This window comes from Phoxinus phoxinus (genome assembly GCF_949152265.1).
Source record: "Phoxinus phoxinus genome assembly, chromosome: 4".
NCBI lineage: Eukaryota > Metazoa > Chordata > Actinopteri > Cypriniformes > Leuciscidae > Phoxinus > Phoxinus phoxinus.
Genome location: NC_136879.1, coordinates 33,870,186 through 33,897,172, shown reverse-complemented (window position 1 = coordinate 33,897,172; position 26,987 = coordinate 33,870,186). Strand labels below are relative to the sequence as shown.

General features: G+C 37.4%; 2 protein-coding genes across 2 annotated transcripts in view; one reads left to right on the top strand and one right to left on the bottom strand.

Annotated features, from left to right (window-relative positions):
• Positions 1–685: 685 nt before the first annotated feature.
• Positions 686–12,524, top strand: LOC306996916 (zinc finger FYVE domain-containing protein 1). Its single transcript, XM_079609868.1, has 11 exons — positions 686–893; positions 2,372–2,876; positions 5,000–5,217; positions 6,307–6,413; positions 7,142–7,250; positions 8,635–8,732; positions 8,821–8,938; positions 9,018–9,188; positions 9,289–9,478; positions 10,625–10,723; positions 10,852–12,524. Exons 1-11 carry the CDS (start codon positions 777–779, stop codon positions 11,082–11,084), a joined length of 1,965 nt encoding a protein of 654 aa, XP_079465994.1. The 5' UTR covers positions 686–776; the 3' UTR covers positions 11,085–12,524.
• Positions 12,525–15,992: 3,468 nt separating this feature from the next.
• Positions 15,993–26,987, bottom strand: part of numbl (NUMB like endocytic adaptor protein) — a 29,074-nt gene continuing 18,079 nt past the window's right edge. The window contains exons 5-9 of the mRNA XM_079610612.1: positions 25,453–25,593; positions 23,135–23,339; positions 22,788–23,054; positions 21,262–21,438; positions 15,993–19,582 (exon numbers count right to left, since the gene is read on the bottom strand). Coding sequence (XP_079466738.1) covers positions 18,780–19,582; positions 21,262–21,438; positions 22,788–23,054; positions 23,135–23,339; positions 25,453–25,593 — 1,593 coding nt within the window. The 3' untranslated portion in view covers positions 15,993–18,779. The remainder of the gene's footprint in view (positions 19,583–21,261; positions 21,439–22,787; positions 23,055–23,134; positions 23,340–25,452; positions 25,594–26,987) is intronic.

The following is a 26,987-nucleotide window of genomic DNA, read 5'->3' as shown; positions in this document are numbered from 1 at the left end:
ATATATATATATATATATATATATATATATATATATATAACTACAGAGACAATAACATTATTACTCATTAAGGAGTTATTAGAGCTACTAATGAAATACACATTTACGTAATATTGTGACAAGAGGCCTGACTGACCTCTAAAGGAAATGGAAGTGACTTATAAAGGGCTCTTCAGTCCAGTTAACTGCAATGGCGCCACTTTGAAGGCATTCTGTGACATGTGATATTTATAGATCCCTCCTAACAAATATTTAATGAACCTTAGCAAGCTCTATGGAAAGACTGTCTGAACAAAAAAATGTCCTGTTGATTCAACAGGGATTTCTGCAGAGCACAATTTTTTTGCATTTTTAAAGGGGGTTTTAGAGTTGAGCTAATCTTCAATTCATCATATTGCGATGCAAGAAATCCTATAACTAAAATTTAACATCAGTGATATTCTGTTTGCACCACTACAATTTTACCCAAAAATGCCATAATTATAGAATAATGAGCTAATTTTAGAGCTTATTTTATGGAGACTTGTTTTTATTGACCAGGTTTGTATAACAGTATGAACTTCTGTTTTCTGCACACAAAGACCGCCACAAGACAGTTCATCAGAATTTCCACTAGAGGGTGTCAGAAAGCGCCCAGTAATATACAAAATGACGGCGCTTCATAAAACAGCAACAGCGCCCTCTTGAGGTCAGTTAGTTATCTAAGTAAATAGTCCTGGGACAGTTGTAGTCTAACTAGCTTTCCGGGGAGTTGGGATGGTTTTTAATCTTTCACTATGTCTGAAATGCTACTGAAAGATATGGATGAGATTAGTCTCGGGCCTGTCAAGATGGAAGAGGAGAAGGAAAATGGACGGAGTTTTCTCCTGGTTGACGAAAACGAAAGCTTGCAGGTTTGTTTTTGTTAGCTTCTGCGTTAGCCATCAAGCTAATTAACGTTAGGTAAAAAAGCACATGTAGTGTCTTTGTTGTTTTTATACACTTTGACAGGTGTTTGTCAATTCACGAGCATGATAGTTACTAATCGTAATACGTGTAATATAAATAATACACAGATAAACTAACCCCATATTATCAATATTGCTGAATCACATGGAAGAGGTGTCTTTTGTCAACATGTAAGGATCTCACTCACTGACATGTAATCTTACTCATCGATCATCATCGATTATATCTGGGGTTTGTGTAATTCTGATGTCTTTTTGTCACGTAACTTGCATTCATAATAATGCAGTGACGTGGTACAGCAGATGATATATCTGTCAACACAGTGTGTGCTAGTGTGATTTACAAACATTAAATGATCACAGTGCTGTATACTGCTGTTATGTTAAGGTTTTGAACGGTACACTTACATGAAATCACCATGGTGTGTGTGTGTGTGTGTGTGTGTGTGTGTGTGTGGATAAGGTACCATGGTTTATCATGTTTTTGGACATGTATGATAATGACCAACCATTATATTTAGATAGATAGAAACAGAATGAGAGACTGACAGATATATAGATTGGCCGATAAATAGACAGACACGATATACACACACCGGTCTCTTTATTGGGGGTACCTTGCTAGTACCGAGCTGGAACCCTTTTGCCTTCTGAACTGCCTTAATTCTTGGTGGCATAGATTCAACAAGGTGCTGGAAACATACTTCAGAGATTTCATATTGACATGATACCGTCACCCAGTTGCTGACGATTTGTCAGCTGCAAATCCATGATGCAAATCTCCCATTCCACCCCATCCCAAAGGTGCTCTATTGGATTGAGATCTGGTGAATGTGGAGGCCATATGAGTGTGCCAAGAAAATATCTCTCACGGCATTACACCACCGCCACCAAACTAAACCTTTGCTGCAAGGCAGGATGGATCCATGCTTTCGTGTTGTTTATGCCAAATTCTGACCCTACCATCTGAATGTCATGACAGGAGTGGCACCCAGTGTGGTCTTCTGTTCCTGTAGCCCATCTGCTTCAAGGTTCGATGTGTGTGTGACTGTGTGTTCAGAGATGCTCTTCTGCAGACCTCGGTTTGTAACGACTAACTTACGGCAGCTCGAACCAGTCTGGTCATTCTCCTCTGACCTCTGTTATCAACAAGACATTTTTGCCCACAGAACTGCCCCTCACTCGATATATTTGCTCTTTTTCAGACCATTCTCTGTAAACCCTAGAGATCAGCAGTTTCTGAAATACCAACAACCATGCCATGTTCAAAGTCTTGAGATTTTTCCCCATTCTGATGCTCAGTTTGAACTTCAGCAGATCATCTTGACCATATCTACATGCCTTAATGCATTGAGTTGCTGCCATGTGATTGGTGGATTAGATAGATATTTCTTGATGTCTCTCATACTCTTTCTCTCTCCCAGGTGAAGAACGAAGGCCATTTTTTGCAGAAGTTGGGCTGCAGTGCTGCTCAGGGAGTTAAAGTGCTTTCCATCTTTGGCAACACGGGCGACGGCAAGTCCCACACTCTCAATCACGTGCTTTTCGATGGCGAGGAGGTATTCGCCACGTCTCCTTCTCCATCCTCATGCACGGTGGGCGTTTGGGCGGCTTACGATCCGCTCCTGAGCTTGATCGTGCTGGATACAGAGGGCATGCTTGGTGCCGCCAGTCAGCAGAACCGGCGGATGCGTCTGCTGCTGAAGGTCCTGGCCGTATCAGACGTGGTTGTTTACCGCACACGGGCCGAGAGGCTGCACAACGACATGTTTCAGTTCCTCGGCAGCGCGTCGGCCGCTTACCTGAAGCACTTTACACCTGAGCTCCGCGCTCTGTCTAGCCGCTGCGGGCTGGACGTGCCTCTCTCCAGCCTGGGACCTGGCGTTATAGTTTTCCAGGAGACTTCTCGCACTCAGCTGCTAGGCCAGGGTAAGTCAGAGCTAGCAGACTTTCACATTTACAAGACCTGTATTTATTAGTATGAAATATGAATACAGCATTTTTCTGATACATGTTGTTGCCAAAGGCTATTGTACGACTAGCCTGGGGCAAAGGGATTGGGTCTGCACACCCTCATGGGGCCTAAACAAAAAGTCTTTGAAAAAGTCCTGTTTTTAGACTGGTGGAGAGTCCCACTGGAAAAACACAAGTTGTCAGTCAAGCCGAATTGTTTCATCGCTCCCACTTTTATTTCTCTCTGCTTAGTGATGAGAATTTCAATTTGTTTCACTGTCTCTGTAGTCAAATGATAAATCTTTAGAGAGATTTTAGTCTGTAATATGCTGGGCCAATAACTCATTTTATCTATTATTTTAATCAAAATGACATTTTAAAAAATGCAATTCATTCAGACATAATTTAAATGCATAAAATAATGTTTTTATTGTATGAATTAGGTTTCATTTTATTTTTGATGGTCCATTTAACACATTAACGTCGCACCTACATGTCTACTAACTTTCATTAGAGTGTTATTAGAGTATTAGTAGACTGTTAGGTTAGGGTTAGATTAAGATGGCATGTAGTTGCAAAGTTACTTCTAGTCAGTAGAATGTCTGTTGAGGAGCATCACAATAAAGTGTTGTCAGATAATAAGCAGACAGTCTATTAATACGCCAACGACTGCTAGTTGACATGTAGTTGCAAAGTTACTTATAGTCAACTGAATGTTCAAAAGGGACTAGGGCTGCACAATATATATAATTTATCGAAATATCGCAAATGTATATATCGCAATATGCATATCGCAACAGCTTGCAATAAATGGGGTCATGAACGAAAGACAAAAATTTTCCTAGCTTTAATAAGTATCAGGATATATTTCATTCATACAGTGAAAACTAAGCAATGTTTTATTTTTATATTTTATGATTCAGTATCTTTTATCAAATAAACCTAATGTAGGATAACCTGAAACCCTGTGGTTTACACTGATGTTAAAATAACACTTCTTATGCTACAGTAAAATGCTGATGTTCACTTTCATTTTAAATATATTTTAAAGATAATTTAAGTTTATTTTACACACTTTAAGCATTATCGTATCGCATATCGAATATCGCATTAAGGAGTTATCGCATATCACATTTTTCTTCAATATCGCACAGCCCTAAAAGGGACCATCAAAATAAAGTGTTACCATGAATTAAACTTAATTTTGAACTGACCTGATATCATAATGACTAAAAGCCTAAGTAAAAGAATTAGACATTTTTTTTTTTTTATTTATTAGAAAAAAATATTTTACTGCTTATTAATATTAGAAAAAAGTCAAAAGTTTGCAAATAATGAAGTCATGTGGTGCCATCAGGGAAAACCCCCTGCATACTTTCATTCCTGTGTCAAGTTAAAAATAATAATAATGAATGAATTACTTAATTTAAGTATATTTTAAAACTTTTAACAAATAACGTGTGCACATTTGTTTAAAGTATAAGAAAAAGGTTTTTACTTTTTTGCATATTGTTAGACAGACCACGTGCAATTTTTATATTTAGTCATTAAATTTTAACTTCTTGAATATGGTATAAATGTTTTTAAAGTCATATGAAATCAACACAAATACAAAGAGATAAAGATATTATTTTCAGGTGCAGATTTCAGCTTATTGCTTCTATAAAAGATTACTGCATATTAGTGCATGATAAAAATATTTAATTAGGCCTCATTTTCAAAGGAGACAGATTTTCATAAAAATTAAAAAGAAAAGAAAAACACTGGGGCATTAGAATTGGTAAGGAAGGTGATTTGGCTTAATGGTTAAGCTACTAGTTATCTAACACAGACTGCAGGGAAATCCCAAGGCAGGGTGGCTCAGGTGTGGACTGTTAAAAAGATCACAATACTGCTCAATTACAATTGTGCCCTTGGGTAAACCCCATGCTTTCAGCATGCTGTAAATCATGGTTCAAGAAATATATTGTATAAACCACATAAAAAGCGCAGTAAATGCCTGGAAAAACATCTTTCATCTTTTTATTTTGAAACTATTGAGTTAGTGTCATCCAATGAAGTGTCAGGCTGATGAAATATGGGTTTGTTTTCTTATCCAGATGTCTCTGTCCTGGGGCAAGCAGACACGCTGCTGCAAAAGCGCTTCCATGACTTAACCCAGAGCACAGACGCCTTCAGCTCCGTTCAGTATGTGGGCACCCAAACCATCACGCCCCCCACAGACTACTCACAGTTACTGCAGATAGTCAATCAGCAAGTGAAGAACACATCCCAGCGAGCCCCGCGCCAGCCTGCCATTGTGTTCAGTGCATTACAGGTAGCTCCTCCTCACGCATTTCTTTGTGTAAAGTGGCCCCAAAAAGAATTTAGACACTTAAAGGGATAGTCTACCCAGAAATTTACTCGCCCAACATTCTTCAAAATATCTTCTTTTGTGTTCAACAGAAGAAAGATATTCATACAGGTTTGTAACAGCTTGAGGGGGAGTAAATTATTTTTGGGTAAACTATCGCTTTAAGCTTTGATATTTGGTTTGATATATTTTGTATCTAATGCAAATAAATTCATGCATTGCATTTAAAGGAAAAGTTCACCCAAAAATGAAAATGTCATCGTTTATTCACACTTTTGTCATTCCAAACCTCTGTGACTTTATTTCTTCCATGGAACACAAAAAGAGAAGTTAGCAGAATGTTCACAATGCTCTTTACCATACAGTGAAAGTGAGCTGACCAGGGACCATAAAAGTGATCTGTTTGACTTAAGTAAACATACACTCATGTTCAAAAGTTTGGGGTTAGTAATAATTTTTTGAAAGCAGTAATGTTAAATGAATCATAAGTGACAGTAAAGACATTTAGAATGTTACGAAAAATATATATTTTTTAAAATAAATTCTGTTTTTTAGAACTTTCCATTCATCAAGGAATCCTGAGAAAAAAATATAATAAGGTTTCGACCAAAATATTAAGCAGATCAATTTATTTATTTTAGCATTGATTATCAGAAATATTTCTTGAGCATCAAATCGGCAAATTAGAATGATTTCTGAAGGATCATGTGACACTGAAGACTGGAGTAATGATGCTGAAAATATTTTTTTGCATCACAGGAGTAATTGTATTACAACGGAAAATAGTTGTTTTAAATTGTAATAATATTTCAAAATAATGACTGTATTTGTTAATCAAATAAATGCAGCTTTAGGGAGAATAGGAGACTTCTTTCAAAAACCTCTTGCTGACTCCAAACTTTTGATGGTAGTGTACTTGCAGTAAGTGTGGCGTAAGTGTCCTAAAGTACTTTTTGGGCTCAGGGTACGCATGTACTGTATGTGTTCACCTTTGACCACTGAGCATGTTTCTGAAACTGCTTCACTGAACCTCACTGCTCTGCTCTCTCTCAGGCCTTGAGCGACAGGTTCTGTGGCGAGATCTCCGATGACAAAATCAGCATATGCTCCTTCTTTCCTGATGAATATTTCACTTGCCCGTCAGTCTGTTTAAGCTGCAAGTAAGTCCACACAAGCTTTATGCTCCGAGCGATAGATTGAATGGATGTTGTTTTTGTTTTTTTGCAGGTTGTGTTTAAAGAGATAGTTCACCCAAAAATGTAAATTCTGTCATCATTTATTCACCCTCAAGTTGTTTCAAACCTGTATAAATTTCTTTCTTCTGCTGAACACAAAATAAGATATATTTTGAAGAATTTGGGTAACCAAATAGTTGATGGGCACCATTGATTGAAAAAATATATATACTATGGAAGTCAATGGGGCCCATCAGCTCTTTGGTTACCCAAATTCTTAAAAGAAAAATCTTCTACTTGAGGGGGAGTAAATGATGAAAGAATTGTAATTTTTGTGTGAATTTTTATGTGTGGCCCTTTGAAGCATAGTAAATCAAGGACATTTCTGCATTGCCATGCACCAGACTCTAATTTCATTGCATCAACACTGAGCCATTTTGTAATTTGACGATTCACAGCTAGAAAGAACTAGGATCTCTATTCAGCATGCAAAACTAATGTATGGAATTGATTCGCACTGAAAGCACAAAAAGTTGTCAATGCACTGTAATTAGAATGTAATTAGATCTTGCATCAATTGTTATTGTTTTAGTGCGTGTGTGCGTGTGTGCGTGTGTGCGTGTGTGTGTGTGTGTGTGTGTGTGTGTGTGTGTTCAAGAGCACTTAATAGCTAGCAAATCAAATCTAACCTTTCCAAAATCCCACTGCTTTAGCGTCCGGTGTAAAAACGGCATGAACCACCAGAAAGACGCGGTCCCACACGTGGCTGATGGATTATGTCAGTATGCCCACCAATACAACAATAAAGTTCTCATCTGCAAGGTAACCTCGAGGTTAAGATCTCATATTTTATGTTTGGTTAGTGTTTTGTTTTGTTTCATGTTTTTTTTAATTCATTTTTATTGTTTTTTTTCTGTTTTTATATAGATTTTTTTGTTTTTGTATTGTTTTTTATTTTATAATTTAATTGATTGTTTTGTTTATTTTTCATTTTGTTGTACTATTGAAATTGTATTTATTAAAATAACTTATTGTCTCCATTTGCACTACTTTATTTTGTGAAATTTCTCATTGTATGCACCACACAGCTGTGCTGCAAACACTTTGTCAATGCAAAAGTGCAGGGGTTTTTTCTCATGTAAATAAATCACACTAAATTTAATTGAAATTAAAACTGGTTAAAGGTACACTGTGTAACTTTTCGCCCTCTAGCGGTTAAAAAACAAAACTACATGCATTTTGCAGAAGAACTGTTTTGGTTGTGCTTCGGCTCTGCGTGACTGTGCAGACTAATATGGTTATTTCCCATAACTAAAAAGAGAGAGAGATAATTTTCCTACCGCTCATAAAACATTCACTACTAGGCTTAAGAGATGAGCAGTTTAGATGGAAAGGATCTCAAGCTGACTAGCTGAAGACGTTACTGTAGCTTTACCCAGTAGGTAATAGACATGGTACTTCCTTGAAAATAAATTACAGCACAGCACAACAATCATAATGAAACGAGCCTTCATAATAGATAATGCTTTACAATGAACTCTGTTATAGAGCTACATATGGCAATCGTTCAATAAAATACCTTACTCACCTGTTCAGTAATGAAAACAAAGCACCATCTCTGTCGCTTTTACAACATATTAAATCCCTCAGTTCTCGCGATCTCTGAAAAGCCAAGCCAATGTTGATTCTTGTTTTATTACGAGCTCTGTCGTGTTCTCTCTTTGCCAGCAGACTCTCCTCTGTTCTGTGTTTGTTTAAATCGGGTGATTCGCTGGAGGTTTGAGATTTAGCGGCTCCATGTCGACCTTTCTCACTCATTTTAACAACTAACCTCTGCCACTCATACACCAGAAAGCATAGCCGCCGGAGCAACTTTTCTCTATTTACGGATATGACAAGACACGCAATTACCCATGAAAATCATCACGCTAGATCTAAAACATAAACGCTTATAATAGGCTTAGCATAGTGAATCAGGGTAAGACAAAACCACGTTTTGGAAGAAAGATTAATTATGTATTAATTTTGAACAAAAAAGTTAAGTGCTGTACCTTTAAGACTAGTCCGTATATTTAAGGGGATTCCCCACTAATTTAATTGAGGTTGTAGATGAATCTGTTTGCAAAAACTTTCCAATATGGATTAGATTTCTCAATTTGAAACAAAAAGATGATGGGATAACCATGATAAACCATGTCTGTTACAGAGGTGCTATGAGGGCGGAAAGGAAGTGATTGTCGTACCCAAAACAACTGCCTCTTCAGATAACCAATGGCTTGGTCTGGCCAAGTATGCATGGTCAGGGTGAGTGAGATGTTTTTTTCCTTCTACTAAAACTAACCTCCACAGCTGCTCCTCGTCCATGCTCTGATCCCGGGTCTTGTTTCTACAGCTATGTTTTAGAGTGTGCCAGCTGTGGCATCATCTACCGGAGTCGACAGTACTGGATGGGCAACCAGGATCCAGAGAGCGGTGTGGTGCGGCCAGAGGTCAAGCATGTCTGGCAGGGGGTGAGTCGTTTCTGTGTTCCCATCCGTGTGCTGACTCCATTGATGCTCACAGTGGTTCATGTTGTTTTTATGCTTGTAGACCGATGCCTTCCAGACAGACCATCAGAATGCCGCTCAGCGGGTTTTGGATGGAATGAATTACATAATCCAGTCAGTGTCAGAATATAGCTCAGGCCCAACCAAAGCTGTCACTGCCTGGCTCACAGACCAAGTGGCTCCGCCCTACTGGAAACCCAACACTGAAATCAGTGTAAGTTGATATGCCCTAGAGGAATATGTGAAAGAAAATATCAAACGCATCAATTGTTTTATCATGCGAAGACAATTAAACATCATGTTGGTCTGTTCAGGAATGTCATGGTTGTAAGAGAGTGTTTGAGGAGGCGGAGAGGAAACACCACTGTCGGGCATGTGGGGAGGGTTTCTGTCAGGCCTGCTCCACTCACAGCATGCCAGTTCCCGAGAGAGGCTGGGGCGGCACCCCTGTACGAGTGTGTGATGCCTGTTACCGGCAGGGAGGATCTCAGAACACTGGACAGGGTGAGGGCATCGTTCTCTCTCAAAAGCACACTTACCGCCCGCTCTCATAGCATCTCTGGAACAGAAATGCTTTATCATGGTTATACAATCATCTTTTTGTTTAAAATTGAGAAATTTATTCCATATTGGACAGTTTTTGCAAACAGATTAATCGATATCTCAATGAAATAAGTGGAGCATCTAGGGGACTATTCTTAAAGTTTAGGTTTTTTTTTTTTTTTTTTTTTTAATGACCTAAATACATCATTAATCTTTCTCCCAAAATGTGTTTTTATCTTACCCTGATTCACTATGCTAAGCCTATTATATGTGCTCCAAGTATTCTTTACACTTAAAAAGTTTACACTCAAATTTGGGGTCAGTGAGATTTAAAAAAAAATTTGTTCAGTAATATTGTGAAATATTATTAGACATTTACAAGACCTGTTTCCCATTTGTATCTATTACAGTGTAATCTAAAATGTAATCTATTCCTGTGATGCAAACCTGCTCCATCATTACTCCAGTCTCTCTAGTGTCACATGATGCTTCAGAAATTATTCTAATATGCTGACTTGATGCTCAAGAAACACTTACTAGTATTATTATTATTAACATTTATGTTGAAAACAGCTTTTACCGCTTAATATATTGGTGGAAACACTGATCAAATTTTTTCAGGAGTCTAAGATGAGTAGAAAGTTCAAAAGAACAGCATTCATTTAAAACTTTAAATATTTTAAAAATATATGTCTTATATTGTCTGTATGAGTCTGAGTCTATATGTCTGTTATAAATGTCTTGACTGTCACTTTTGATCAATTTAATGTGTCCTTGCTGAATAGAAGTATTGATTTCTTACCCTAAATTTTATTTTAAAATTTGAATAGTAGTGTATTCAAGACTCCAGCAAAATCAGTGGCATAAAAATAGCTGTATTATTCTACACGGAATAAACCATTTAAAATGATGCATGTTTGAGTTTGTATTTTCTCATCTCATCTGTGCTTATTTGTCTAATGTAGTGCAGTCTGCAGAGAATATGTAGCTTGTCAAAAGAATATTCTCCCAGGGTTATTGAGTTCAGTTGACTGAGTGTTGCATTTTCCAAAACAGTTTTTAATGGCCTCCGTGTGGGATGTTGACAATACGTTCTCTCCCTTACAGTGGCCAGTACAGAACCCCGGATACTAGTTGCGCGCAGAGTGACGGAAGTAGCTCAGTCCACTCTCGACATGGTCTCCACCGCTGTGGACTACCCTCTCTGTGAGTGTTACCAGTACACATTAAGTGTCGGAATTTACATAAGAGAAATTGCTTATGCATTGTTGTGTGTGTGTATGTGAGGTGACAATTTTTTTATTTTTTTTTGCACATCTTGTCCTTTAATACAGGTTTTGTAAAGGGAGTTGCGAGACCAGACTATTGGATCCCGGATCATGAGATCAGCCAGTGCCACTGCTGTGAGAAACCCTTCATCCCCAGCATGTCCAAGCACCACTGCAGGGCGTGCGGGCAGGGAGTGTGTGGGAACTGCTCCAGTAAGACCAGGCCAGTGCCCTCTCGTGGCTGGGACCACCCAGTGCGAGTGTGTGACGGCTGCGCTGACCGCAGGGATTCCCTGTGACCTTGCTGTGCCTCTGTAGTGCTGCTCTAATACGGCCGGCATCTCTTGGTGCTCAGAACCAGGTTGCAGGCAGTTTTTCAAGCCTTCATGGATGGGGGAAATATGAAACTCACTGCAGTTCTGCATAGACAAACACTCAGGCTCTATAAAGCGTTAGCTGCAGAAATAGAGAGTGACGATGTCTGGGTTCGATTTAATCTTAAAATCAAAAGAGTTGACTAAGAAATGTTGCATAATGAAAATAATTTGTAGAAATATCAAGGTTCATTATATGACAGTTAAGCATATTTTATCCACAAATGCGCATTACTGTAATACAAAAAATAAATAAATGCAGTTCTCTATATTGAAATACAGCAGTGAAAATCAGCCTGGACACACACACATATATATATATATATAATATAAAGAAATGCATTTTTTTTTTTTGCCTGGGGTGAGTAGGCATCTCAGAAATATCTTCACATTTTTTTTGTAAGATTTGCTGCAGAAATTAAAAAGAGAAAATATCAATTTTAATAGATTTTGATAGATTCTATAGTGCTGGCACTGAAAACAAATCGCCTTCTAAACGTGCATTTCTGTGTTTAACATCTCATCCTTTCTATCCCAAAGATAAGATAACAGGCTAAACGGCGAGAGCAGAAAATATTAACATATCGAATGTTTAGTAAATTATCATTTGAGATGCGTAGGAGATGTTTTACACTAATAAAGAAGCGTTTGATTATGATATAGCAGCCTTTTATTGGTAGAGTTTTATACTTTATTCCTGGAACAGAGCAAGAGTAGACAAGGTAAGCCTAGAAATCACATTCCAGTCAAGACAATGCAATGAATCCCGTGAGCTCATATCTCATTGTGATTTTTTTTTTAATCAATATAGTTCTTTACTAATTTTTCTGAAATAACGACTGCACTTTATCTAATTTTTCCTATCAAATTTCTGTAGTTGAGAGCCATCTAATCTAATACATAAGATACAAACTGTACATATATAATGAAAGTGGAATTATTCAGCAGCATTTGCAGTGCCTAATGGATCTCAACAACTATCTTGCATATTAACAGTAGTGGCATATAACTGGATGGTATCACGATGTATGACATTTAATGCAGACTAACACTAAACTGAATGTTGAGTGGTTTCCTAACATGTACAGCTCATAAATGGCTTATATAAGGCACTTTATTCATATTTGATTTGAGAGAATCCATGTGGAATCTTTTTAACTATGTTTTTTTTTTCTTTTTTACAATTCTGCTTCTATTCTGTATTTTTATCTGGAATAGAACATTGTAGTCTTCTATGGAGGGGTTTAACCAACGCAATGGTTTTAATTGCATATAACTCCACCTGCATTTGACAATCCTGCGAACTTTGTTTTGATTGGCCGGTACTGTTTTTCAGGTTTCTACTCAGAACATTAAAGCTTTTTGAAAACAGCCTGCCTTCTTGATTCACAAGGTAACAGACATCTATGGAAAATAATAGGCTATAGCTCTGTAAGTGCACAAATGCGAGGTCACCTGGAGGTAGAGGTCTAGATTTCCTGCTCAAGGCCCTTAAATAGATGAAACGGACTCAAAATCTGATTTAAATCATGGAGGTTGTACTCACATTTCCTCCATTTATAACATTACTGTCTGGCAAACAGCCTGCCTCGTCACATCTACAGGAAACTGTCTTGATGGGTTTACTGATAATGTCAGCACTTGTGTGAGTATCATTATGAACATCACATGCAGGCCTGGTTTCACAGACAGGGTTTATATTAAGCCAGGATTAGGCCTTGGGTCAATTAGGGCATTTAAGTAGCTTTTTAAAAAAACAATATTTACTGGTGTGCATCTTGAGACAAAACAATGGCACTGACATATTATGTCCGAGCAAGTTGCTTTCAGTTAAAACTACTCAAATATGCATTTTAGTCTGGGACTAGCTTAAGCCTCGTCTGTGAAACCAGGAGAAAGTGTATCACGTGAAGAAGGGCCACTGAAGGGACATCAAATGTGTGAAAGGGTTTCTATTGGGATTGTATTACTAAATAACTAGCCCAATTCTCTCATGTCATTCCATTTCTTATACCCTTTTAATCTTACTTACCCCAAACTTTTGAACTGCAGTGTATGTATCACAATATTTAGCAGCAAACTGTTTTCAGCATTGATAATAATATTAATAATAGTTTTATAATATTACGAAAATGTAATGGCACTTATTTAAATGTACATAAAATCACTGAAATTAGCTTAAGATATATATCACACATATCTGTATACACACACACATTTATATATAAATACGTTTATGTGTGTGTTATATATATATATAGCTAACTATTCATAAATCTATATATTATATTATATATATTGCTAATTGTTCCTACAACGAGTTAAACTTTTTAATCGATTCACATTATTTAAACTAGTAAAACTGAAGCTATGAAAAAATAGAAATCATTTTCGGTAAATTAAATAAAACAAAATTTCAATATTAGATTTAAAACAAATTAAACTAAAAAGAAACAAACTTATTTCAGTTAGATGCCAAGGCAACTTTTTTTACGTGTTCGTTTAATACCAATATTGGGCTACTAAAACTGAAATAAAAATAAAACTAAATAGAAATATTCACAAAATAGTAATTAAAATGATAAAAGCACATAACACAATTACTAAAACGCAACTAAAATGAAAACATTTTTTTTACATTATATAAATAATACTAAATGAACCATGATTTTTTTATTTTTTTTTACAAAGTTGCACTATCACACTGTAACCAGCAGAGGGAGGCAACACCACTCCCAACAAGAGACCCACTGAGATTTTAGGATTTCACTCCTTCTAGGGTCTTGCACAATGCACATTGTACGTTTTTATTAAATTTGTAACGTAGTTCATATACAAAAAAATAAATAAATAACTGACTGGGGTATCAAAAGTCTGCTAAATAAAAAAAATGACTAAACTTGACGACAGGCCTCAGTCATTGCCAAATTCTACCCTGCAAATTCTAGCTCTGGTTCATTTAAGGACAAAAGGATCAAAAGAGCGCTGTTACCTGACTCCACTGTTTAATCCATGGGTATTTTATCATTTATATTGTTCTTGTCCTGGAAGATAAAGATCTAACATAAATACTTCATCAAATTACTTTATGAAAGTCTTAAGTCTTGCTGCACAAGAAATGATGTAAGTTTTGGGTCGGTAAGATTGTTAAGCTTTTTTTGACCTCATGAAACCACTTTAGCACTTGATTTTTAAATATATTGCGGGAACGGGGGCTATATAGTTGTTTCACTTTAGTGAATTTTTCAGTGATTTTAATTTTTTTTGGCCAAGGTATTTAGTAAAATTACACCATTTATATAGACTATTCAGTAGCCTAATATTTAGTTTGAAATCAACATACAACACTTCTCCTAAGGAAGACACACATTTGTGTAATTGGAACCAGCTAGTCAGTCTGCAGGTCCACCCATTGTCCCCTCTTTACGCTGTTTAATGCCATTGAGGTCCACTGCTCTATTTGAGTCTGAATCATTCGATATTCCACTATGAGCTTTATCAGTCTCTTAAACGGCATAACATCATTTGCATGGACAGCTTATTAAGGATGTCATGCACTTAGTGTTTATCTCGTCCTGCAGATGCACATGCTTGGACCAAGAGCTCCAGCCAGTCAGAGAAATGAGCAGCACACGCCAGTTCAGCAGAAAGAATTATTGTAATTCCTTAATCCCCATTTCACACATTATTATTTCAACTGGAACCGCCCTGTTAGGCTGATTTACATATTTTTGGGTTGAAACTTAATCTGGGCCATTGTTTTATTTGAATTCACAAAGCCATCTTATATAATGAAACACAAAAACTGCTGTGGATACATCAGTGTAGAATATTGTATAGCCTACTCACCAGTGTCCTCTTATACTGGAAGCCAGTTTAATTTATATCCGGGGGCCCAGTGTTTTTCTGCTTACTGTGGCTCTTTTTGGATGATTATTAATGGCTGTTTTGCTTCCGTATCCATGGCAACTGATCCTGCACTGTCCCGGTTTCCCCCTCATCCATACAGTCACTCTGTGGGTGCAGGACAATAAGAGGAGAGCCGTCACCGCGGAAAGCATTCTCTCGGTTTCTCACGCTTCCCCGGGGAAGACATGGCGCCTTGCTTGGGTCCATTTAACAATTTGGATTCTCAGCTTCTACTGTGACACAAAGAAGGCACTAATAACCAGTTCTGCCAGTTTGTGTGGTTGATGGTCTGTGACTTTTTAATTTCAAAAAGTCCATTCATAAATCTTTTCAAGGGGCTCTATTAGATTATGAACAAGAGGAACCATACAGTATAGTGAAATAATGGAGCAGCACATCAACAATATTCTGTTTTGTTTCATAGCCCCGGACCACACCGCAGACATTAATGTGGTGATGGAGGTTCATTTGACATATTTCTATAGAATATATATAAAATCATATTTTTTATGTCATTAAACTGAAAATAAAGTAATTAATAATTAAAAGCAAATTAAAATTATACTGATATAATATTTACTTAAACATATCATTAATGTAAGTATTTATACATCATGGTATGCATAAATACTAAAATGAACATCACTGCATCATATATATATATATATATATATATATATATATATATATATATATATATATATATACATACATACACAGACATATGGTATGGTAGTATTTGTGTGTGTGGGTGTACTGTATGTATGTATCAGTTCTATATGTGTGTGTAACGTATAAATACTGTATGTGTGTGTATATATTAATATATATGTGTGTGTGTACATCCACAATTTATTCATAATTTTCATCTTCGTATGTATGCATGTATGATGTACATGAAGTAAGCCACCAACAAAAGAACCATTGTTTATATTATATTATTTATTTATCTTTTATACAATGTAATTACAATAGAAATATGTAGGTTTAAATACAAAATTCTGTAAATAAAGAATAAAAATAAACTCCACTGGTTTGTTATCACTACACTTAAGTTTACAATCAACTTTATGAGGTAATTTAGTTCCCTGGGCTTGAAAAACCTAGATTTTGTCAAGGGGGAGAGAGTGGACAGAGAGACCAGGGCAATTGAGTAGAATTAATTCATCCATTTAACGCCATACAACATATCGCTTGGCCGAATTACAAATGCATTGTCTTTGGAAAAAATAACTATTTCTAGATTCATTGTGCCACACAATAGACCTGCTTGACCCTGTAATAAACCATTGATAAGAAAACCGGGAGGTCAATTTAAAACACATTACGGTCAAAATGGCCTTTTGGAAACAGGAGTTAAAAACATTGTGCCTGCCTTGAATGTCCACTGCTATTACGTCTCCACAGGAAGAGTGTGTGGAGTTCACCTCACCGAGCACAGTGTGCAGTCTGACTTTGATCGTCTAGCTTTGAACCTTGCAGGCTCAACACACTCCAGAAAGATCATTCAACATGTTATTCGTACACTCTGATGAAAATAAATATACAAACATTGAGCATTTCTAAAGAGGTCATATGATGCTTTTGAACGTTTTCCCTTTCCTTTAGTGTGTAGCATATAAGATCTGCAAAGTCTCCTACAAAGGGATTTATCGAATCGACCTCAATCGAAGTCCAGATATTACTTCCGGGAATGTCTGTGTCACGATGAGGTATATTACCATAATGCCTGTCCAAAAAGGCATAGGCAAAGAAAGAGGGCAAGGCTTCAGTGCATTCTAGTGTTGTTATCATGTCGTGGAGACGCTGTGTGTTTGGATGCGAAAACAAATTCCCTTTGTTTGGCCAGCAGAAAACAGATAAAATTAGGAATAAGTGGTTAAAATGTATTTATAACACTGTTCCTCCACAATGAAATCTAAAAGTTAGCCTGTGTACAGCGCATTTTACGGAGGACAGCTTCTTGAACCCGGGAGAGCTCAATGTCGGCTATGCACAAAATAAATTAAAAGTATACACTTCAGTATGTAACTTTATTTTATCCTCTCACTTCAAGGCATAAAGTTGCTACAGTGAAGATGACAATAACTGAAGATTGATAACTGTGTTTTTACAAGCCTTGGAAGCTGAAGCTCGCGGTTATGGTAAAGGGTGTTACATTTCTGACACATGTTTGAGGTTTTTGGCCAATCACAATGCACCATGTCAACTGGCCAATCACAATGCACCAAATCAACTGGCCAATCAGATCACACTGGGCTTTTCAGAAGGAGGGGCTTTGTAGACCATTTCAGACAGACTGGGAATAGAGGTACTGCAATGATTTACAATATGTGAAAAATAATGTGTTTTTTGAACATTACATTACAATAAACAAAATAAACTTTTAAAATAGCATCATATCACCTCTTTAAATGATAAAGGTGCCTAAAAGCACAACGTTGGAGAAAATATGAACCTCATGAATGAAAAGGATTTGATTTTAGAATAACTGCATGAGATCCTATTGTGTAGAGTGCTTGACATTATTCACCTGCAATTAAAGACAATTATTCCCTTTCTTAGACCAGCGAGAGTGAAACAGTGGTGATAAGAAACGAAAGCCAAGAAGACTAATATGCATATTCAATGTTTTAACATACTGTAATATGGGATATTTTAAACATGCATGAACGGGACCATTTGACTCTGTCCCTTTAAGAGTCCGTGTAGTCGTTCCATTGCTTGCATAAACGAACACCATAACCTCCCTCTTCAACCCTTTTCTAATATTTTCTAATACAGTTGCTCTTCACAACCACCCATTCTAACCCATTTTGTCATTTGAATGCCCTAGAATGGTCACAAAGTTTTGGAAATACATTCTTAATAACTGAGAAGCCCCATGAACCCTATTGAAGGTAGTCGACTTAAACATATTATAAAAAATAAAACTATAACCCTCAGAAAAGTTGTTCCAGAAAAGGTTCCATGTCAATAAACAAAGGTCAAGGTTACTACACTGGCATTTTGGTCTAGTTTATCATTGCATTATGGGTGTCAATAGTATAGTCAAGGTTGGAATGTGCCTGTTGGTGGAACATGTCGTATCCACTTGGTTCAGAGCTGATGCTTCAATGGTCACGACTGATTCATTTGAAATTAATGAAACTAAACGGCCACAGAAGGGGCAATAAATAAAAGTAAACTGAAAGCATGCTATTTACATCACAAAGTAAACTCAATGTTCAACAAGATACAGCTCAAATGATTTTTAAAATCTATCATTTGGTGACTCAGTTTTCAAGTAGCCAATTTATTCCACTTGTAATTTTTCACCCTGTTCAATAAAAATAAATAAGGGAAACCCAAGAATAATTAAAATATGATTTAAAATAACCATTATAATCAAATAAAAACAATAAATAGATTCTGACCATCCCCCTAATTTCAGCATTTCCTTTAGGTAAAAGGGTCATTACTGGTGAAAGTAATGTGCAGGTTTCTCTTTTAAGCTGTCCCGTAAGTGCCGAACCATTGTGACTGTCTTTCCGTTCTCCAAATCTTGAGTCTGACTCTCAAAATGACACAAAATGCAACCGGATGATCTTTTACAACAACCAATGCCCTCAAACAGACCAGGAGCGTAAGAAATCCCTTTCGGAGACCAAAAAAAAGGGGAAGGGGAATTGGTTATGAAACAGTTCCAAACTTTCAAGAGTCTCCTTACAATTATAGTTCAATCTCAAAAGTCTTTTGTAAGTCATTCGAAAAAGGGTTTTGCGCCTTCGGTTGCGATTTGGACTCCAGAGCAGCCCACTTTGCCTCAAAATGCTCTGCTTCCTGGGAACTGCCTGTGGGATTCGGATTCAGACTCTCCATCGGCCAACTGGCACCGCTTTTTATGGTACTACCGTTTTGAGTAACACTGGTGGTCGCGGCCGTTGATGGAAAGGAGTTGTGCGGGTGGCCGTTGACGGTTGGAGGAGAGGCGAATGTGGTGGTTGGGAAACCTCCGGGCAGGGTGGGGAAAGCCAAATGTTGGCCACCACCAAGCGTACCTGTCTTAGGCCCCATCCCGATTCCCATCGCTGCTCCGCCCCCTGTACTGGCTGCAGAGCAGAATGCATTAGCTACCATTTGCGACGGTGTGATGCCCACCACGGGCACACTGGCATTGGGATAGGTCATGCTGTTGGCCAGGGTGGGCATATATGCCTGCATAGGTACAAAAGCCGGTTGAAGAGGCTGTTGGGCGAACATGCCAACAGGTGCGGGAGTGACGTCAAAAGCCATTGAGAATGGCTGCATTGAGGTAGGGAGGGAACCAGGTGCGATGGGAATAGTGGGCATGGGTGGAGGTTGCTGAGTGGGTGGTGGCGGTAGAGTAGGTGGAGTCTGCTGCTGGGCTTTAACCGCTTTAGCCACCTCTTCCAGCCAGCGCTCTGCTTCAGATGGGGTCCGTTTGTGGCCGCCCTGCGACACGGTGGGAGGAGACTGGACAGCAGGCTCTGTTTGAACCCATGAGCTTGTAGCTGGGGAACAACGGGAGGGGTAAGAACGTTAAAATATGCCTGTACTATTCAAGTCAAGTCACCTTTACTTATATAGCATTTTAAACAATCCAGATTGTTTTAACCTGTTAACAGTAAGCCCCCTTTTTTAGCATAGACGTGAAAATGTTCTGTGCAAACCTAAGGCCAATTCACACCGCACCGACAGACAGCAATAAACATTTCGTCGGGTTTTGGTACCCCTGTCGAACCTGTTGCCGTCTGGCGGAGCTTGATTTCGCGGATTGAACATGCTGGATTATTGTTTCACGTTTTAGAAGTGACGTGCTGTAATCTGATGACTGTCGGACTCTGTCAATGCAGTGTGAATTGGCCTGTAACTGCTTGTAATTCATGAATGGTTTGGAATAAAGTAAAAGCACTTGAAAAAAAAGAAAGTGTAAAAAAGTTTGTTTACTATAAAGCAAATGTACTGCACTTAACATTTTATATTTTGTATATTTTATGTAATATGTATATTTGTATATTTTACAGAATAACTTGGACTCTAAAACTGTTAGAAAATGAAAGCCGTATGTCTAACCAAGTTGTGTTCCAAATCTGAAGTTGATATCACAAAAATGTATGTTCCTGTGAGATTTTGTTTAGGTGCTATACCAAAAAAAGCAAGTGGGTGACACCCACGCTCCATTGATTTTTTTTTAATGAAACTTCTATCGCAAAGCAAAGGCCAGATATATAACATTGAGTCTTAGACCTTTTTAACGATATGTGATTTGTCAAGATTAGAAAAAGTTTTGATTACAAAAGAGTGGAGTAAATTTAGTACAATTTGAAACATGAGACCACCCACTAGGGGGAGGAGCCCCTGCTTTCATGGTTACAGAACGTCTAGTTTTAAAATGGTTTCCACACAAGGAATTTTGAGTGTTTAAGCTTTTGAATGATACCTCATTTCTGATGATTACTAAAATATGCGATAGGGATAAAAGGGAATAGATATAGAGTGCACTCAGGACCAGATTTATTAAACGGGTGTGGAATGTTCTGCGCGTGATCTGCGCAAATTAAAGAACACAGATGCAGCCGGATCATTTCCATAATGACCAACGCAATCTACCAAGAGCAAATTAGTGTCTGGTTTATGACCTAGTGTCCCGCTACCAGGACAGTTAAGCAGTTTCACAGTAATTAACAGGAAAATTACAGAAATATGAGATAAACTCAGTGTTGATTCAGTTCAGTTCAATAACAGTGTAAAGTTAATCAATTCTAAAATTAGTTTAATTCAGATATAAGCAGCTCTACAGAAGACAATAGTGTCGTTATTCAGCTCAGTTCAGTGTTGATTCAAATTAGTGTCGATGTTGCAAAATTTGTCAATTATGAAATGAATTCGATTCATCTATAAAGCAGCTCTACAGAAGACAATAGTGTCGTTATTCAGCTCAGTTCAGTGTTGATTCAAATCAGTGTCGATGTTGCAAAATTCGTCAATTATGAATTTAATTCGATTCATCTATAAAGCAGCTCTACAGAAGACAATAGTGTCATCATCCAGCTCTATTCAGTTCAAATTTTGTTTTCATACGATAGAGTCAGTGTAGTCAGTTCGATAATATTACTGAATATCAAGTGTTTTTAAACCCCTGTTCACAATATATCTATATGTTTGTGTTGGGTTGTGCAGTCTGTGTTACCTTGCAGTGGAGCAGGTGGAGGGGGAATGGCAGGTGGAGCGCTGCAAACTGGCAAGCAGTTGCTGATAGCTTTGGCACACAGGTCCTCAGATGGTTTGGTGAAAGAGTTGTTGATTTGGCTGCACAGAGCGTTTATGCTGTCTGCCTCTCCTGCCAAAGACAGATCCATCTCTGGAACTAACACAAACCAATAGGGAAGCTCAATCACACTTGTGTGGCTCATATTGGTGGGCCATGCATGCAGTTTATGGAATTTTGCTGGCTACAATAACCTGGATCTGTGATATAAGATACAGTCTTGAATTAAATTAATACTTTTTAATCACGGTTTCCACAAAAATATTAAGCAGTGTTTTTTTTTACATTGATAATGATAATAATAAGAAATGTTTATTGAGCACCAAATCAGCATATTAAATGATAAAATATATATTAAAAAATTATACAAATAATATAAAAATCATGTGACACTGAAGACTGGAGTAATGATGCTAAAAATTCGATTTTGTATCACAGGAATAAATATATTAAATAGAAAACAGTTATGTTTAAATTGTAACAACATTTCACAATATTACTATTTGTACTGTATTTTAATCAAATAAATACAGCCTTGGTAAAACTTCTTTCAAAAACATTTAAAAAAGAATCTTACCAACTTCAAACTTTTATTTATACGTATAGGTTCATAATATGTGATATGATAATTATTGAATAAATTCATCTGTGGCTTTTAAAACTATTCATGTAATTTTAGTGTGTTAAAATGCTATTTTTAATACAGTATAGTATAGAATTTCAATATCAACCATATATCGGTTATTAGCCCTAGCCTGACAATAATTATCAGATTATCAGAATCACACAGAATTTTACAATAGGATCTCTAATTTAAAACAAAATCAAAAAATCAGAAACAACAATACAGTTAAAAACGTTTTAATGGTCTGCTTTGTATTACAGTCCTCCTCATATCAGATTTGCTTGCACAACTACAAAGCAATATTTTTATGAAGAAAAACAATTGTACTACATACAATATGATGTCCTCAAACTTCCTACATATTTATTATTTTATATGTATTATTCATGGATAAACCCTGTCTTATATGGCATTGTTAAAAACATGACCCATAATTCCCCTTTTAGAATTTAGTCTAGGGGATTAAGCTAGAGAACAGAAACAGCAGAATGATTATGTGCAAAACATGTTATCTATAGAGCACTACATGAAAAAGGATCAATTGAAGGGTCCCTCATATAGATAACAGATCTAGGTAAATGCAGCAGTTTATGGTCTAGAATACACGCTCAAATGAATTTATGGGTACAATCAATGGAAATAGAGTTTTCTGAGATGGTCCTTTATACATATTTGTATGTAAGCTCAGCATTAGATACATTTTAAATGCCAAAGTCCACTAGTTGATGATACAGAGTGCACAAAGTTAAGGCAGTAAACATTACTGGGTCAACATTACGGTTCCATTACACTCACACAGCTTGAGTACACAAAAATAACTCACCTGGGTTCTTGGTCTGGAAGTCCGTCTTGCGCTGAAGGGTTGATGGGAGATCATTCAAGCGTAGGGAGAGCTGCCGTTTGAAAGGTGAGTTCTTCTGGCTAAGTTGAGGGAAGCCTCGGAAGGAGCCCTGCCGCACCAGCTGCTCGATAGGAGCGTGTCGGCGCGGGATGGCGTGAGGCCCGCCTGGCTCCGCCCTCTCCCCCGGTGAAGCCGCTCCCTCTGGAGGAGAAGCATTTCCAGGTGGCATTGCAGAAATATAACATGCTTCTGCAGAGAGGGAGATTCACTCATCAGCATCGTCACAAAGAAAGCCTTCGGCGTTTGAGTGTAATGGAAACGAGACTGACCTTTCTTTTTGTCCTGCAGCTGTTTCATGATGTCCTCCCGGTCACTTTGCTGTCCAGCAGAGGAGATGCGGAAGGAGCCTTCCCTCACGAACGAGGTGCGGCTTGCATCGAAGGAAGCCGTGACCCCGCACTCCTTCTCTCTGCGCTGCTTCCGCTCAAGGCAAGCAGCAAAGGCGCATCCAACTGCATGACTCAAACGTTCACCCTAAAGTTGCATTAGCATTGTGGAAAAAAAAAAAAAAAAATTATAATTAGCTTTTTGTCTTGTTGTTCAAGAAAAAACTTGAGAAGCTAAGATACATTTAAGATAAAAACATATTATATATAATATTAAAAATAATGTTTAATAAAACATAATACAAATACATACTTTAAAGATATTTCAAACTTCTGACAGTATATCTAAAATTAAGCTATTTCTTTCACATATGTCTTATAATAATAAAAATGCTGTGGATGATGCTACATTAGCATCACAGGGTAACACTTTAGTTTAGGGCCAATTCTCATTATTAACTAGTTGCTTATCAGCATGCATAGTAAAGCGAGCCGAGCCGAGTCATACCACGCAGTGGAAAAGTGCCTTTACTAGGATATTGGCTGATTATTATTACTTCTAAAGCACATATTAATGCCTTATTCTGCAATCTGCATGATATTCTACATCCCTTAATCCTACCCAAAACCTAAACTTAACAACTATATAAATAAGCAGTAATTAGGAAGTTATTGAGGCAAAAATCATAGTTAATACACTGTAATCACAACTTTTTATCTTTTGTCAAATCAATTTCGATAACTAATGTGTGAAGATAACATACTATTTGTATGTTATTAACAGAGTTTCTGTTTATTAAACCATTCTTCTTCATTGTATTAACTCAAATTTGTAATTACAACGAACTCAAAATGTAAAAGTTAAACCAATCTTTTGTTATATTATATATATTTATATATATATATATTTTTTTTAAGATATTTAATACTTATGTTCTGACAGTATATAAGATGTCTGACACTATGGGCCCTATCTTGCACCCAGCGCAATTGACTTTGAACACCGACGCATGTATCATTCCTATTTTGCACCCGCGCACAGCGGACTTTTCCCTCCACAGACGCACGTCGGTAAATTAGGAAATGAACTTGCGCTCGCGGGGGCGGTTCAGCGCAAAGAGGAGGCGTGTTCCGGCGCAAAACTTCAATGGTGCTATTTTCCAGTTTTAGAAAGCAATTGCGCCATTAACCAGGAAAAAAACAGTCTAAAGACAGTGGCGCGTTGCGCGTTAGTGATATGGTATTTTAAGGGCGCGTGCTTGGCCATAATGTTAACCCGCATCCACTTTGATTCTCTAATATAGCCTAAACAGATGCAGCAGTTTTCATTTTTGAAAATCATACATTATAACAAGGAAAAATATTAACACACGAGGGAAATCATTGTTGTGTCCGTGAAGATGTGAAAAAGATCTATCTAGATAAAAAAAATAAAAAAAATCTAGATTAGGCTACACATTTAGCCTACTACCCAAATTATATGCCTGTTTAACCGAAGATAATTTGGGTGGGTTTCTCCCATCATCCCCAATGTCACTTCTCTGTGTTTTACGGCCCTGACGAGAACGTCGGTTTCCTCGGCTGTGAATCGCTCCTGCGTGCGCCGGCAAATCCGCCGTTATAATAGCAATCCGCCATGGAACAAGCGCGCCGGCTCTTAAAGGGAATGTGAGAGGACGCTCTGATTGGTTTATTTCACGTTACGCCCAAACCACACCTATGAATAATGAAGCTACTTCAGACCAACCCCTTTTAGATTTGCGTCGGGCGCAAGAGTCATTTATCCGCCGGGAAAATAGCAACAGCGCCGGGATCCGCCCACAAAGTTACTTGCGTTTCAGATCGTTAAAATAGGGCCCTATATCTTAAATTAAGCTTATTTTTTCCAATATTTGAAGACTTATGCTTAAAACAAGAAAAAACTATTAGCCAATGAGGTAAAGAAAAAATAAACTTAATTCAAGAAATGAAGATATGTTTTATAAGTATGCAACTATGTATCGTTTTAAAGGTTGCTTAAACTTTTTAACTTTGGAATGAAAGTACTGATTGGGGAAATGATATTTTAGTGTTGGTATTGGGATCCTAATCAAAACTCCATTCCATTCTAGTCCTTAATGTGTTTTTCTCAGTGCCCCAAGTGCAGATAACAGTCTCTAAGCGGTTATTCCGCTTGAGATAACACTGCCATAATCCCTATCTTAATCCCACTTTGCAGGGAACAGAGGCTGAAGAATTAATCCCCGCTGGGTTCTCCTCACCGAGTCCTTCAAGGCCATGAAGCAGTGGCACATCCAGCGGCGAGTCGTTCCATCACGGCAGATGTAGGAGAATGCCTTATCGTAATTACGGTCAGGTGCGCAGAAAGACACTTTCTCAATGGTCTGGTCAACAATGAGGTCCTACAGAGAAAATAAGAAAGGGACAGATCGGTTGTTGTTTGTGGCATAAAAAAAAAAAAAAGAAACAGATTAAAACAAAGTCAAGTATTTTGAAAGTGCCCAGTTCCATTTCATCAATATTTTTTCAAAAATGTGTTATTGTATTGGGTTTCATATTATTACCGTACATATTATAATTATACAGACAATGGGCCTTATTCATGCTTCATGAAAGTGATAGTTCTTTTAAAATGTTAGAACCACGCGCAAATAGTGCGTAACACATCCAAACATTGTGTGTTCTTTTAGGCAAACTGATGACTGCATTGATAACACTCAGTGTTTCCGCTACATTCATTCAGCCGTGGTGGGCCGCCACACCAAAAATCCTCCCGCCACGGCTGCAGCTTCTCAGTGAGGTCCATCCGATATTGTGCATACTATTGGGTTATTGTTTAGCCCCACTAAAGGCATAAAAAACATTGTAAAGCACCATAAAGTTTTCGTGCACTATATTCCAAGACTTCTAAAGTCATTCGATGGCATAATGTGAGGTAAAAAATAATATTGAAGTCGTTAAGTTAAAGTTAATGAAAACTCATCTCTCCTCAGTCATTCTCCATTCAGCATTCAAACAGCGCGTCGCGTTCGGTTACGAGTAACACGATGACACTCTCCAAGATCAATGTTCACATTATTATACTTTATTTGTAGATAAAGGTCTATGGTTTGCATAAAAGTACTTTATCTTACTGTTACTGGAGTTTATTGCGTTAGTTCTGTTAGATTACAGCACTGAGCAGCACTCTGAATTCGAATTGTTCTTCATGCGCACTGTAACTGAAATGTAAAACTGTTAAAAGAAAAGGCTAAATAAACTGTTGCATAGATATAAAACAGTAAGCATCAAATATCTCTTCGCTTTGTGCTTTTAAATAAAGTGTGCCGGTCATAGAGACTGGTAGTTGTGAAACAGTATTTCGTGTGTTGTCTGTCTGTGTACTCTGCTAACACTTTTCAATGCGAAGCGCTGCACGCTGTGACTTCGAGTTGCTTCAAGTGCATCATTCGGCGCACGGGATGCGCATAATCGCATTGCCGCTGTAAATTGGAACCTTTCATATTATAACTAGAAAAACTATTTTTCGATTAATCGTTTTTTAAATTGTGGTTAATTCAATATCGATTCTCAAAGGCTATGAATCGATTTTTTTCCCCCATATTTATTTATATATCACCCAAAAGCCAGTATTAGTTGTTCTACACTTCATAGGCTTGCAGCCTCCATGTTATTCTAATGCAGTGAGATTTTATGTTTGTTTTATCTTAAACATAAAATAACCTGATCCTGTTTGATCAAGGCATGAGACTGGTCAGACTTTTTCAATAATCAATTTTTCATCTTGCATCAAAAT

What these genes read in the sequence shown, in the direction of transcription:
- LOC306996916 (XM_079609868.1), top strand. Translation starts at nt 777, where the DNA reads ATGTCTGAAATGCTACTGAAAGATATGGATGAGATTAGTCTCGGGCCT. An exon ending in ACGAAAACGAAAGCTTGCAG is followed by an intron (nt 894 to 2,371) that starts GTTTGTTTTTGT and finishes TCTCTCTCCCAG; the next exon opens with GTGAAGAACGAAGGCCATTT. An exon ending in TCAAGCATGTCTGGCAGGGG is followed by an intron (nt 8,939 to 9,017) that starts GTGAGTCGTTTC and finishes TTATGCTTGTAG; the next exon opens with ACCGATGCCTTCCAGACAGA.